Source organism: Urocitellus parryii, chromosome 10 (genome assembly GCF_045843805.1).
Source record: "Urocitellus parryii isolate mUroPar1 chromosome 10, mUroPar1.hap1, whole genome shotgun sequence".
In the NCBI taxonomy this organism is placed as follows: domain Eukaryota; kingdom Metazoa; phylum Chordata; class Mammalia; order Rodentia; family Sciuridae; genus Urocitellus; species Urocitellus parryii.
This window is the reverse complement of record NC_135540.1, coordinates 109,286,463-109,302,431: the sequence shown is the minus strand read 5'-3', so window position 1 is coordinate 109,302,431 and position 15,969 is coordinate 109,286,463. Positions and strand designations below refer to the sequence as shown.

The 15,969-nt window shown below is 34.3% G+C and overlaps 1 protein-coding gene across 3 annotated transcripts in view; it reads right to left on the bottom strand.

Annotated features, from left to right (window-relative positions):
- Positions 1-15,969, bottom strand: part of Gabra2 (gamma-aminobutyric acid type A receptor subunit alpha2) — a 133,833-nt gene that overhangs the window by 63,493 nt on the left and 54,371 nt on the right. For 2 of the 3 annotated variants that reach the window (XM_026386214.1, XM_077803372.1), the window contains exon 3: positions 8,493-8,560. The exons of the other annotated variant lie outside the window; for it this stretch is intronic. In XM_026386214.1, the coding sequence (XP_026241999.1) occupies positions 8,493-8,560 (68 nt within the window). The remainder of the gene's footprint in view (positions 1-8,492; positions 8,561-15,969) is intronic. 3 annotated transcript variants of the gene reach the window in all.

Sequence of the window (15,969 nt, the reverse complement as noted above, 5' to 3'; positions counted from 1 at the left end):
TCAAGTTGAATTTCTAAAGCCTTTGGAATACAGTGCAAACACTTCACTGTCTTCAAGGACCTACATGAACATAACTCTCCAGCTCGCTCTCTCTCTCTCTCTCTCTCTCTCTCTCTCTCTCTCTCTCTCTCTCTCTCTTCTCCCCCGATATAGCAATATGATATGCACACTCACCGATCTCTGCTGGAATTACTCTTCTCTACTCTTCTCTAATAGCTCCCTACTTCTGGCCAACTTCTACTCCACACTGAGAACAAGGGCAATGACCACCTTCCTCATTGGTGAACACATGAGGAAAGCCATCAGAAATTAAACATAGTAACAAGGATTCACAGCAACAAGGTCCTTATTGGGACACAGGGATAAAAGGCATCAGCAAACACAGTCAGCAGAAAAGCTTTCAGATGTTTAATGGCAAATAGCCACTTGCATATCATACCCTAATTCTTCCATTCACAGGTATGAAATGTCGTGTGTGTGTGTGTGTGTGTGTGTGTGTGTGTGTTTGCATGCTGTGTCTTTGTAGTGTATTAAACTATTCACAGTAAGTTTTCATTTGGTTTAATAGTTATAGTTGAAAGATGTAAATATGTCAAAAAAGCTGTGCAACAAGAAATTACCTGATAAAAAATCTGTTTTAAAGTTTTATTTGTGCATATGTGAATGTCTTATAGGGGCAATTAGCTGTAACACCCTTAATACAGGGACTCTGAGTACTTTTCTAGCCCCCTCTCCCACAATATTCCTGAGAACATCCATGAACTTTTTTATATTTCATCAAACTTAGCAAGCCCTTTCTGTTTGTCCTCCTCAGCTATCTATTTTTTTCCCTAGAAATATTTGCAATGTCTAGATCTTCTGCCCACATTCCCTCAGCTACCATATTCATCCATATATGCTTCAATAAAGGACTTATCACACTGTTTTAAAATTAATGATTTTTCTTAGCTGTCGCCCACTATACTAGGAACAACCTTAGGGCAAGTCCTGGTTATACTTAGATATTTCAGCTCCCAACACTGTGACTGTATGTGTGTGTGTGTGTGTGTGTGTGTGTGTGTGTGTGTGTAAAGTCTTGTTGAAATAGACAAATATAGTCATGTCTTCTAGGAGACCAGATCTCAGGAAAACAAAAAAGACATGTAAAGATTTTTATAATCCAGTGTGCAACGTCATAAAGAGCAGAATCATTGTGAAGTGGAACATTAGGAAAAGAAGTTTTGACTATTTGGAGTCACCTAAAAAGACATTAGAGAAAATAAAATTTGAGCTTGGCCATGAATACAAAAAAGATCTCCAGTTGGTGAAGGAGGGAGGGAAGTACAACAGCAATGGGGAAAACACATACAAGGCCAGAGCTGTTAAGGATAATGGCCTGTTTAGAGAACAGTGAGAAGTTCAATGCAATCTTTAAAAATAAAAGCCTCATTGAGAGTTATAATGCCTTATAATTGTTGCCCTCTGTCTCCCCTCCTTTCCTCAACCATGCTGCTTAAAAATGCTGCCTCCACACTTTCTCCACTTCCTCACCTCCCACATACCTCCACCCACTGCAATCTGGTTGCTTTTACCACCACCAGCAAACACCTCCTTGTTCTTAATCTATTGACACATTTAAACATTTTTCTTGGCTTTACCATAATATAGGACATGGTTATTTTCTCCCTGCTTTTGCAATGCTCTCCTGTATTGACATTCCCAAACCACACTTTCCTGGTGTTTCAGCAACCATGATGAGATTAGATTGTTCCTCCTCCTGTGGAGGAATTATGGGGTCTTAGCCTTTCCCCTGCCTGTCAACTATCTATATGGAGTGAGGTCTCCTGGACAATATATGAGAGTAACAACAATATAAAATCCATTATTGACCCAAGATAGGCTCCAGACTTGCAACTCAGAAAAGAACAATTTCTGCAACTTTTATTTCCATAAATCATAGTTGTTTTTCATGTAGTTTATGCAAAAGTACAGGGAGGGTTTGGGAATTCTACTCTGTCCTTAGGAGACCAAGAGAGCTAAGAATGGATGCACTAAGTCTCCACAATCCTTTTTCCCCTAGAAAGGTAATAAATAATGTTAGACTCTTTAACCTGCCTCTTTCCTGAAACTGTTACCCCATTTCCCAGGCAAGGTTTAACTGTGGGCAAATATTGCAGGTTCATGTATTATCAAATAAGCCATATGACCTTCAGTGTACAGAATCCAATTTTGGTAAAGAATTGTGATACAAGTATCAGACTCATCGTTGCATCTGATAAGGAATGAAGTATGGTGGTCTCTGACTTTTGTTAAGGATCAAAAGTGCAGTCTAGTTCCATGAAGGAAGCCACACTTCATTTTGTGAGACTCTCACTATTTCTCTCTCATAGTGTCCTCTGCAATCTTTTAAATATTTTTTATGTTGTTTAAATACTGGCATTCTAGAGTATCTACAAAAGCATAGGGCCAATTCCACTCAATTCTCTTTCCTTCTACAATTTAATGTATACTTAATTTCAACAACCATCAAATGGCTTCCAACCATTTGAAACCCCTCTTCTGAACTCCAGATCGACCCTGCTATCTTGACACTCTGACTAAATAGAGCTTAGTTCATTATGTCCAAGAACCCAAAAATCCATCCCCTAAGCAGCAAAGCAAAAGTAAACAAATATTTGACTTCTGTATCCCATGTCAATGTGAATGGTACCATCATCAGCCCAATCACTCATGCCCTCATTCTGTATTTCTACCAACCCTTGTAACCAAAAGATCACCAAGTTTTGTCAACTAAACAACAGACAGATCTTTTAAATCATTTGGGGTCTTTATGTCTTCTGTACCACTACCCTGATCCAGTCCATAATTCTCTCTTATATGAACAACAACAACTTTCTGGCTTGTTTATACATTATGGGATTGCAGAAAGTCTATACATGCCCTCGAGCTTCCACCAAATCCCCCAATGATCTTATACTAGATTTTTTTCTTCACTTGAAATAAAGTCAATGCTTAAATGATTAAAATGTAGACTATCATGCCCACAATTTGCAATTATGAGTCCATAGATCTTATAATGATCCCAGAAACATCCAATTTAATACATACTTCAATGCAGGTGTATACAAATTACATTTTGAGAAATATTTTTTTAAATTTTCTAATATTTGCTGAGTGCATGAATATTCTTTAAGTCTAATTCCTAACCTTCCATAAATACTAATAACCATCCAGTAATAGACTTCAATGTGCTAATTTTAAAATGGGTAAACCTTATTACTTTACTTCTCACATACAGTGTTGGCCATGTTTGTAGCATGTTTCATTAAGTGATGATATTTACAAATGACAATCTCTGATAAAGTGTAACAGATGAATCCAGTGTCAACCAGATATTAACATCTAATAATTCTCCAGCTCTCTATGATATTAACTACTGAACTATGCAACATCCCAATGGTTTCTGAGCATGCTAAGAGATAATTCTATGTTTACAGAGGAAGAAAAGTATTAACCTAGTGAATCAATATAATCAATAAACCAAAGTCACACTTACTTGACTGACTGTTTCTTAAGAGCTTAAAAATAAACCCTGGATCAGCAGTTTCAATATTTCTTTGCAGTTTCCACTGTTCATGCTCTAACCCTAACACTTAGCAACAGTCAACCATTTGGGCTGAGGTATAATAATTGCTTGCTGTACCAATTACTCCTGAAGAATATGCACATACCCAATATAAAAATAATCCCCAATATAGGAAAGTACATCCTATATAAAAACCAGAAGAGGAAAAAAAAACAAAAAAAGGAGTTAGTTAGAAATTGCTATAATGCAGACGCCTACTATAAACTTTGTCAGTTGTCAGCTACTAGTGCATTCCAACATTTAATTACCTTCTTACTCATGAATTTTTAAAATGTTAAAATAAAAGATTTTTAACTTAATTGCAGACACTGTAATTAGAATCTTTAATTATAATTTAGATCTACAACTTTCTTTGGACAATTACACTCCTTAATGATTCTGAAATATCCGTGTGTGTGTGTGTGTGTGTGTGTGTGCATGCGCGTTCCTTTGTTTCTTAATTCTTTTTGCTACACTGCTTTTTCCTCTCAGGCTAATGCCACAACAAATTTGCATCACTGACCTGAACAGGAGAAGTTAGGGGTGTAGATTTTGCTACTGAACAGAAATAAAAGTGCACAGAAGTGAGAGTACACTGCACAGAAACAAGAATGTATCAACTAAGCAATTAGAAGTGAGCTTAAATGTATCCTTTTTTTTTCCTCATTAACATCTTGCTTCTATAAGGCATTAGTTAGATACCTCCATATTCTCTTTCACTTGTAAGTAATAATACAGGTGTGATTTCACTTCCCATCAGGATCATATTTCTATTTAGATTGTCACAGGCAACAGTCTATACTGAACCAATTCAAACTTTTACTTATTATTTATCTTACTTTCCTGAAAAAGTATAATCAAGATTAAAAGCAATTCTTTTGGTCATAATGAAAGTCATTTATCTTTGTAAAAAGTTTAAATCAAGTTCCATCTTCCCTAGTAGACTTACATTGCAAGTATGTGAGTGCAAGCCTGTATGTATGTGTGTTCCTTGGTGTAGATATGTTTTTCCTCATTCATCTTCCCCAGTTTCAACTTTCTTCTCTAGATTTAGACAATATCAAATAGAAGCTATTAAGTAACCAAATTATCTCCTGGTCCTCACTCTGCATCCTCCCTACATTACACATAATTACATATACCAATGATCCTGCATATTTGCCTCACAACTCCAAATCCACTCTCCTTTACCTTTCTTTGTGATACAGGAGTTGAATCTGTCAACATTACTCCTTTGCCAGCACATGCAATGTCCAGCTTTGTCAACAGAAGGTTGCTGAAGGGTTATTCCATCATCATATCAAGGGAAGGGTGCTTCTCTTTCTAGTTCTCTTCTTGGGTCAGGTCCACTCTATTTGCACAATTGCAAAGAATTGGCATGCTTTGAGTTTTAGTCACTAGGCAGGGTATTCCTAGAGACCTGATTCAGCAGGTATGCTCACACTCCTCACCAACAGCAGCTGCACATTCCTGTTACTGTGGTACCCTCTGGACCAAATTCACTGGCCTTGGGGGAAATTGCTCTCTCCCAAGAACCTTGTTCAAACCTTGATTCATGATGCTGCAACCCAGAAGTGGATGCTGCTTATGTATTTTGTAATTCTGTATTGCTTCTTATTCATTTATTTTTACTTTTTGTGGTAATAGGGATTGAATTCAGGGGCACTTTATCACCAAGTTACATTTCCAACATTTTAAAATTTATTTTGAGATTCAGTCTCACTAAATTGCCCAGGGTGGGCTGGAACCTTGAAACTCTCCTCCCTCAGTGACACAAATTACTGGGATTAAGTGAATGTGCCACCACACCTGGCTATTTCTTCTTTTATTGAGTCTTCTTTTAATCTTTTCACATTTAACCATCTGTTACTAGTTAATGATTCTTTATTTTGGATTTTCTCTGTTCAAATTCCTGTTGTAGATTCTATCCTCTACATGGGCCCTAATGATAAAGTCCATACCCATTTGTGCTTTTGAGAGCATCTTGCTCCAAAACCATTATTGGTAAAACAGAGAAAACAAGGTGAACAAAGATGGAAATGAAGTAGGAAATCTGACATGACCAAAGAAATTTTACAGGAGGGTTTCACAGCAGATAGAACTCTTGTATCACAAAGAAAGGGAAATGTATCATTAGGGGAAATGTCTAGGGCCTTCAAACCTTTTAAGAACTAGGTTGATTTTGAATATGTATTTCATTTTGAAGAATATTTCCTTATATAGGTACACACACACACACACACACACACACACACACACACCACACACATATACACTGCTTGCACTCCAATATATGTATTCCAAAATATACAAAGAAAACTAAAAAAAAATCAAAACAATTTATTTTAATGTGATCAACTGCCATTCCACTCAACTTAATTAATATATAATTAGGAGAGTGAGCATACTGAAATGCTTACTATATTTATATTTGTTGTAAGGACCCCAAAATGATGAAGTGCATTATGAGCCTATTAAGATTTTTTAAAGTTTAGGGTTCAATACACTGATGAGATCAAAGTATCTTGAATTAAATTCATATAAGAAGTTACTTTAAGTTTGTTCTGCTGCCAATAATACCATACCTAACACCAGCTATAAATCTTCAAATGTGTATTTGTGGTTCCAAAATAAGATCAAAACAAAGAAAGTTAGAGGATTAGTCTAATGCATTATCACTTATAATAGGGAAAAATGTTTCTATTCCTTTTGCCAAAAATATGTGATCTGAATTTTTCTAAAATCCTTAAATACCAAACATGTCTTGTTAGATGTGTATATGTTTATTTGTTTATATTTTAGGTAAAATTATTCACTTTGTGAATAAAAAATAATCAATGCAGTAACTGTTACCAGTAATATTCACAACACACACAAAAATCTACAAAACTGTAAACTTAACTGATATTTTAAGATATTTTATCATCTGCCTTTCTGTTTTAGCTAACAATGAGACACCAAAATTAACCACATAAGTGTCATATTTATATAATATTCTGATAATTTTTCAATGTAGTATTTGATAAAACTTTGAATCTTCACACTTGATTCTACCTGGAGATTAGCTGTTTATACTCACTGTATCTTTAATATTTGGAAGCATTTATAAGATTAATTTATAGCCAACCAATAAAATTTGGAATACATGTGGTTGCTTAATATGTCTTTGTCATCATTCCAAGGTCCTATCCACTTAAACTGACCTATGGAAAAGTGCAGATTAATATTTCAAGTCAGGGGCCAGGTGTGTAGCTCAGTAACAGAGCACTTGACAAGCATGGAAAATTTTTTTAAAAAGGGAAAAAATTCTCAAGTCAAAATGTAAAATAAGGCAACAGAGAGGGGAAGGTCATGTTGAACAGGGTTTTGTTGGTTTAGGTTTTTTCCCTGGTGTTTCAGAAGAGTGCCAAAGACCCAGAACTATGGTAAGAGGGTGTGTGGGGGAGCTTAAATCTTCACATCCTAAATTTGGAACAATTTCAAATACCTGACAGTGTTTGTTATCCTCCACCTCCTCAAAAGTGAGGATCACCCCTCTACCAATAGCACCTCACATTTCAGCCACAGAGCTCCATTTAAGAAAAGAATTGTGACATCAGATAGTGAGTGATTCTGATGGAAGAAGCAAATTTTTTAATGATAAAAGTGGCTTTTCTGCTTTCTAATGGAAAGGCAGGAATTTCTGATAAATTGACTAATAATATTTATGAGTATCTGCACAAAAGAAAACAAAAAGGAAAATCTTCCACTTTTTTTTCCTTTATCTAGATGGAAAATACTCAAACTTGTCAACTTTCCCCCTCAGTTATCAGAGAGAGGGCAGAAATTGGGGAGAAATGATACAGTGGGTGATGGCTGGGTTAAAAAGTGACAAGGACATCTCCTTTCATTCTCAATCCCTGGATCATAAGGAAAAAATGGTTCCTAAAGAAGCATTGGGCCCCACAGTGAAGGATCCCAGAGGTGTGAATAAATTTGTGAGCCACAAGCTTGCCAGGGAGAAGCATAGAACAAGAGACAGGTGCATCAGGGGAATGCAAAGGCAAGCAGGTGCCAGCCATGGGATGTAGCACAATCTAACAACAAGGTACTAACGAACGAAATATTATTTCAACAAAATTTCTGTTAAATAGCACTATAGGTAACAGTAGAAATGGCAAACTGGTTATTGAAATTTCATCCATAATTGGTAAGTTATCTTGAGTGATCCCTAGTTCACGAGTTTCTAACACTCTAGACCAAAGTCCCCCCCTATCAATTTTATTATAAAGAAAAATAAGTAAAGGCCAGTAACATAGACTCCAAGAATAGCAACTTCTAGTTTCTTCTGGATTGATTTACATGTGCCTACTACGTATGTAGATTGTATGACAGGCACTCACCTAGCTCAGTGCCCACTGCAAGTTTTTCTTGTATATCACTGACTATGATCACATCCTCTAAGAAGCAATTTTCTGTGAAGTTGTACAGACTCACAAAACTGCAAGCACTTGCCTTCATAGTAGAAAACTATTCTCAGGAATATGATTTTTTAAAAAAGTAATTGTTTACCACACAGTATCTAGGTGGACAAACTTTGAAAATAATATATATATATATATATATATATATATATATATATATATATATAGAGAGAGAGAGAGAGAGAGAGAGAGAGAGAGAAAGAGAGAGAGAGAGAGAGAGAGATCGCTAATCTGAACATTCAAGCTGATACTGTGCTCCATAGTACCAACAATTAATACCCTTATCTCTCTGTGTTTTGGGACAAACTACATGGACTTGGGACAAATATATAATTATATAATAATAAAACACTTTCTATCCTAAATTACCCGGCCCTACCCACCATGTAAAGAAAAAATACTATTTAATAAAAAAAAAAACTCACCATATCTGTATCTGAGACAGGGCCAAAACTGGTCACGTAGATATTAGTGAAGACTTCAGTAATACTGTCTAATATAGGAAAAAGAGATTGAATACAGATTTTATATAGTGACAACAATAGCAGAGAGAAGGAGTCAAGTACAGCATGATATGGTTAGAAAGACAGGTGGTAAATTTAAGAATAACTACTTTTTAATTTCTCTTCAATTTTCACAACCAATAAAAAGCTATACCTAGAAGTAATCTGACATTCTTACTGAGAAAATATACTTAACTAGAACTTTCCTTTTTAAAATTATATTGCTCTGTATGAAGAGCTTCTTGGCAACCACTGAAGTAAATTAGTTAAAATAAATATACTAGTGGTACTGAGAATAAAAAATGCTATTATTTGACATATTTCTAAATTTGATCTTTAAATATATCAACTGTCATTTCATGATGGTAAGATTTACACTTTGTAAATCATTATTTTTTTTCCATAAAGCACAAAACAAACTGTTAATCATAACATAATTCATATTAATATAAAAAGCTGTATTATTCAGTAATATAAAATAAAAGCAAATAACTTTCATTAATCACAATGGATTACTTCCAAACAAGTTTACCATAAAATGTATTTAAGACTGCCTGAAATGCTGTATTGAATTGCATTCGATTCTAAAATTATGTAACTTATTAACTGTAACAAAATTAACTGAATTGCTCAATTAATCAGAGGATTTAGATCTTTGATTTTAAATAAAGCCAAATAACAAAGGGAAAATGTTCAAAGAAAGAACTTAAAACAAAAAACCTTTCATTTTTCTTGTATGAAGGAAAGCTGCATTGTTCATTTCTACCATCAGAAACCGAATGCCTCATCTTCTGTTGAACTTGTAATTTCATGCAAACAATATTAGAAAATATTTTTCATATTGTACTGAAATCTACAGCCATTTAGAGACCAAATTTTATCTGTGATGTTGAGTCAAACAAAAATTTAAAAAACTAAAATCAATTCTTAAAATACTTTGCTGACTACCTACCACATATTCTTCATAGGACTAGAAACATGACAATCTGCATGACAAAGCTATGTGATAGATTCTTGGTAATCATCTCTACCCATGTGTACAATGATGAACCCAAACGTTAACAAATGTGCCCAATGACCCACAGCTTAGTAGAGTAGAGAGAGCCAGGTTTTAGAACCCAGCAATCTGTCTCCTCAGTCCTCAGGCTAAACCAAAGCATTACAACACTGTCACTGATAAACATGAAACTAAATGTAGCTTCTTATTAACTACGTATTTCTAACCATCACAATACCATCTGCCAAAAGTACCTAGTATGCCAATAAATCTGTTTATTTAACTTTATTTCATATACTATTTCAAGCCTAAATCTGTATTTGTGAAATTTTATTATAGAATCCCTTTAAAATACATATTTGTAAAGTTATTCTCAGCTACCACCTACCCCAAACACCTGCACAGAGTCAGTTTTCTGGGCACACAATGTGTGCTATCCTATAGAAACACTGTCCAAAAGAGTACCAGGTTTGGTTTAATTTCCTGCTTTGGCTCTCTTCAAATTCTTTTTATTTTTTAACAAAGTTCTCATGTTTTTATTTTGAATTGGACCTCACAAATTATGTTACTAGTTCTGGACATAAATTATATATGAGATTAGAAAGAAATTATGAACATGAAGTTCAAAGTTGGGTTTTTCTTTTATCTTTTTTATACCAAATCAATCAAGCTAGAGCGTTTATTCAGTAAACAATTGAATAAAACTTTAGTCATTACAGATATTAATTTTAAATTTTCCAGAGAAAATAAATTAAAATGTTAAGGGAGTTTTCACCCTAAAATAATCAACAGAATTATTTTCTTTAGTCTGAGTAGTAAAGTTAAATGGGAGAGATGATCAAAATTGTGTGGCTGTGCTGATACTAAGGATGCGAATAACATTCACTATGTGCCAAATGGAAAGCAAAGGGTGAGAGGGCATTGTCAATACCTAGTGGCCACCTTGAGGTGTCAGCTAAAAAGTGGAGAAAGAAATAAGATTAGCCATGAAGATGTGAATAAGAGAAACATCTAAAGATGCAAAATATAGATACACAACATTAACTTAAGGAAAGAAATTATTCCAAAGTTTACTGACATCATATATACAGCTAAAAATATATCATTGGAAGGGATAGTCTCCCACCATCCAGGTTCAGAACTAGGAATATCAACAAGGCAATCAGGGATCATGAATATCCTACAGCTGTCAGAGCCTGAGAAAGGAGAAATCTCACTACCAGGGGGTTTGTTTTAAAGTTGTCTGTTTCAAACACAACCTGTGTCTGTTTCAAAGTTCAATCTTTGATTTTGATTTGGCTTTAGGCAAGAAAAGGGAGGGGAAGGATTTAGAGATGACATCATATGAATTTATGCTATGTGTATGTCTTGTGACACCCATTTGTCTGTCTGTAGTATCTTCTGATTATGTTTTTTTTTCTCATGTTGATTTAGAATATAGTGGAACTGCACCACTAATATGTTACTGTATTCTGATTTGTGGTACACATGTATATAAAAAAGTAAACAAAGAAACTCGTCAGGTTAGCAACCTTGATCATTCTGCCTTTTAGGAGCCAGGAGTTGCCCTCTTAAGCCCTGACCACTCTTGTACAGATCACACTAGGGAAGACCTGACTCAGAGCCTTTACACTGGCCATTATCTTTTCTTTGTAAATATTAGTTAATTGCTTCTCCATCTTTAATTCTCAATTTAAATGTCTTCTCATTAGAGCAGGGGTTCACTATCCTGCTATCCAATATAAGAATTCTAATCCCATTTTCTATCTTTGACACTCTATTTTTATAGAACTCTTTTGAACTTGCCAATATATTCATGCCTAAGTATATCTTTCACTTGATTTTTGTTTCGTGTTTGTCACATCTCCTCAAACAGGATCCACGGTCCTTACAGGACAGGTACTGTGTCATTTCCTCTTATCTTCATGTTACAAGTGCTTACTATATGGTTTGTCATGTATTAGGTGTTATTATATATTTGAATAAGCAAATTCCATTATAATTCTTATAGAATATCTATCTTCTCCTAAAGTATTCCATGAACTTTGAAAATGGTCATGCATAATTGTCACTACTCATAAGGAAAAGACAATTATTAGTGAAGGCAGAGCCCCAAACTTTTCATTGACAAAGGCAGGTTGAAAATTTAGGTAATAGATTCCCAATGAAATAACAAGACAAAAATTTGATTCTAATCAATTTTGGCAAAACCTTACCATTTGATGAACATGGTTGCTGAATAAATCATATTATTGTCTGTACTTTTCTGAATGTCTGTGATATTTCACAGAAGAAAAAGTCCCTGAAGGATATCCAAAATCAATATATGAATAATTTCAAGAAAGGTTCAAATTAATTCATGAGAAACTGTTCCTCACTGAGTAAGGCAGCATACAGTAACAAATAAAGCTTCTTTACAAAATCCTCTGCAAAACTATGAAAGAACAAATATTTTTATTCCACAAGATTCACTTGAGCTAGACCTTTGGGGATAAAAAGCAAGTGAGACAAAAAATCTCTGCCTGTGAAGAATTCACAACATAACAGGCAAAAATCATTAAAGAATAAAGTCCAGCAATATCTGCTATAACTAAGAAGATAGTATATAGATGCTCAGAGAAGCAGCTTGGAGAAAGACATCTAGGTAATTGTTAGCCTTTTGTGTTTTTCAAGGGTAGTAAACATCCCCTGGGTCAATAAAGTGCCCAGAAGATATTCCAGTCTGGGAAGTCCCTATGAGCAAAGGTCAAGTCACACAAATAGCCATGTCTAGCTCATGAACATGGTTACTCTGGGCAGCAGAGGGAATGATCAGGTTAAAAAGAAAGGTAGAAGTTGTGTCAAAAAAAACCCAAAAACCCAATGTGCCACAGTGATGAGAATATCATCACTATCTTTGTGGAAATGTGATTCCCTGGAGGACTATGAATTGGAGAGTATTGTATATGTTGTTGGAAATGCTACATTACATTTATTACAGTGGGAAAGCTGAATCAAATGAAACTGAGGACAGTATATTCCTGTGTGGAAGGAATGTAACTATTAAGACAAAAGCCAAAAAGTAAAATAAAATAGGAAAATATAAAATAAAAGGAAAACCTTGTTAGATTTTAAAAGTGATATTATTGAAATAGACCTTTTTGTTGAACTATTATGGAATTGGAGAGGCTGAAAATAAGCAATTTTAGATAATAAAACAAATGAAAGAGGATTAGAATGTGAATGGTTGATAAGGACAAGAAGAGAATAAGTAGAAAATATGCTTTTTAAAAGCTTGTCAAAAAAAGATATTTGATGAACTCAAAATAGTTGAACTGAATGGGCAATGTAATATACAATGGCAATTGAATTTTCCAAACAAAAATTTATAACATTTGTTAAGAACAAAATAATGCCTTTCATAAATGATTCATGGACATTTGATACATGCATTTTCTTTGCACCAAATCTCCTTTCTTTCCTTTCCCCAAACACATTTTTCCTTTATTTTCTCTAGATACCTATAATAGTATATACAATGTTAGAAATGGAATCATAAAAATATTTCTGAGAAATTCTGCATGCATCAAAAATAGCTGTTGATCTGTTGTTTTATCTAACGAGTAGCTCTGTTATTCTAGGAATGGAAAATACATTCTCTAGAAAAATCCTATCTCCTCCACTTCAATGACATGGTATCCAGTAGAACTATAATGTAAATCATATGCAATTGAATGAAATAGTTTCTAAGCACAAAATCATCTGCATATTAGAAGAAAGAAAATGAACTTCTTTACTTGACATTAAATTTTAGTATGTTAACCAATCTTCAATAATTATGTGAATTAATAAGAAAAAGGGAAAGCTTTCATTTATTGTTTTTTGTGGGTTTTTTTTTTTTTTTAGATTTATGTTCACAGGAATACATTTAGTATAGCACTTCCCAAAATAAGCTAACCACATAGATGGGAAGGAAACTATCTGAGTCTCCAAATCCCCACATGTGATCTGAGATGCCTATGTGTGGTCCCTATGTATGCATTTGATATTGAAAATGTAGCATAGTGTTCTTTATTCATAGTATTAATCCTTAGAATTTTCCTTGGATGAATTATGAAACTATAACTTTCTATGGCCAACCTCTCTCACTCCTGTCTCTAACCTTTAGTCTTATTTTCTTATAGAGTATAAGAGGGTCTGGCAATGTGGCTTAGTGATAGAGCACTTACCCAGCATGACAAGGCCCTGGGTTTGATCTCCATCATCATCATCAAAAAAAAATAGGAGATCTAATAAGAGCATGCTACAGGGACACTGCTACATCGATGTTCATAGCAGAACAATTCACGATAGCAAGATTGTGGAATCAGCCTAGATGCCCTTCAATAGATGAATGGATAAAAAAATGTGGCATTTATACACAATGGAGTATTACTCTGCATTAAAAAATGACAAAATCATAGAATTTGGAGGGAAATGGATGGCATTAGAGCAGATTATGCTAAGTGAAGCTAGTCAATCTTTAAAAAACAAATACCAAATGACCCCTTTGATATAAGGGGAGTAAACAAGGACAGGGTAGGGACGAAGAGCTTGTGAAGAAGATGTACATTAAACAGGGATGAGAGGTGGGAGGGAATGGGAGTGAGAAGGGAAATCGCATGGAAATGGAAGGCGATCCTCAGGGTTATACATAAGGACATATAAGAGGAAAGGAGGGGTAAGACAAGATAATACAAATCGAAGAAATGATTTACAGTAGAAGGGGTAGAGAGAGAAAAGGGGAGGGGAGGGGAGGGGAGGGGAGTGGGGATAGTAGAGAATAGGACAGACAGCAGAATACATCAGACACTAGAAAGGCAATTTGTCAATTAATGGAAGGGTAACTGATGTGATTCAGCAATCTGTATATGGGGTATAATTGGGAGTTCATAACCCACTTGAATCAAATTGTGAAATATGATGTATTAAGAACTATGTAATGTTTTGAACGACCAACAATAAAAAAAAATAGGAGATCTAAATAGCTACTGAGAAGTGAGAAGAAGGCTGAAGGTTGTCTACTGATTGAAAGATATTGAAGTTATAATATTACAATCAGTGCTAAGATGGAATGATAATTTTCTTTTTTTTACCACTGGAAACGCTAACCAGTTTTGTTGTTTCCATTGATTCATCATGATTGGCTGTACAGTTTTCAACACAATTGAATATAGCCATGGTTTCTTGTTATTGCTGTTTTAACCTCTTCAATGAGGTCCAACCTTTTCCTTCTACTTTAAAATGTAACCATTTATTAATCATGTTTACTATTTGCTGTTTATAGCTATTAAATAAAATTTAAAAATCAGTTCCTAACTCTCACTATCCACATTTAATCCATATATAGCTACAGCTACCATATTGGAAAGCTCAATTGGACATATTTACTACTGTAGAAAATTCCATAAGATAATATTAGTTTATATTCTCCCACTAAAAGCCAAGTTACATGAAAGCAGAGATTTTTTTTTCTCCTCAGGAAAGCAAAACCACAGCACAAAATGATCCTTGACATTGTGTATGTTCTTAGTAAATCCTTGTTGAGTACATCAGTAAATAAATTTTACTCTGAGTTCACAGTTATTTAAAGTAGACATAGCCACTGCTACAAATAAATTATGCAAAAATCAAATGAATAAACACTGCATACATAGTATATGCTACAAGAGCACATTACAAATGAAAACTCCTCTCAGAGACACTTTCTTCACAGTACACCAAAATCTATTGATTTTATTCTAACCTTACTGGTTGCTCCTATGAATCATTCACTCCTGTCCCTTCAACCTGTTAATATTAGAATGTCACAAATCTCAGGTTTCAGTCTTTATTTACCCTCACCTCGTTTATGATTTATTTCACTTACTCAAGAACTCTTTATTTTCTAGTTTCATTATGGAATTTTCTTCTGAAATCTGGACATCTATACCCAATTGTCTTCTAAAATCTCCACATGGCTGTCTGTTACACTTTCCAAACTCATCAAGTTTCAAAAATATAAAATAAAATAAAACCACTTTGGTGGTCATTCTACCCCTCCTACTGCAGATTTTAGTTTTATCTACAAACTGTTTTTTTCTTTACAAAATTAAATCTACAGAATACGAAATTCACCCTTTTAAAATGTACATTCAGGGAATTTTAGCATATCACAAAGTTGTGCAACATCATTATTATCTAAATTTAGGACCTCTGTACCACCAGAGCAAATTGTATCCATTACTAGTCATTCTTTATTCTTCTATCTCCCAGGGTCTGGCAACTACTAATTAAGTTTGTGTCTCTATGTATTTGTCTATTTTTTAAATTTCATTATAAATAGAATACCTTCAATTCCTCATTTTAGAATTTTTTAATCATGAATGTATATTGGATTTTGTC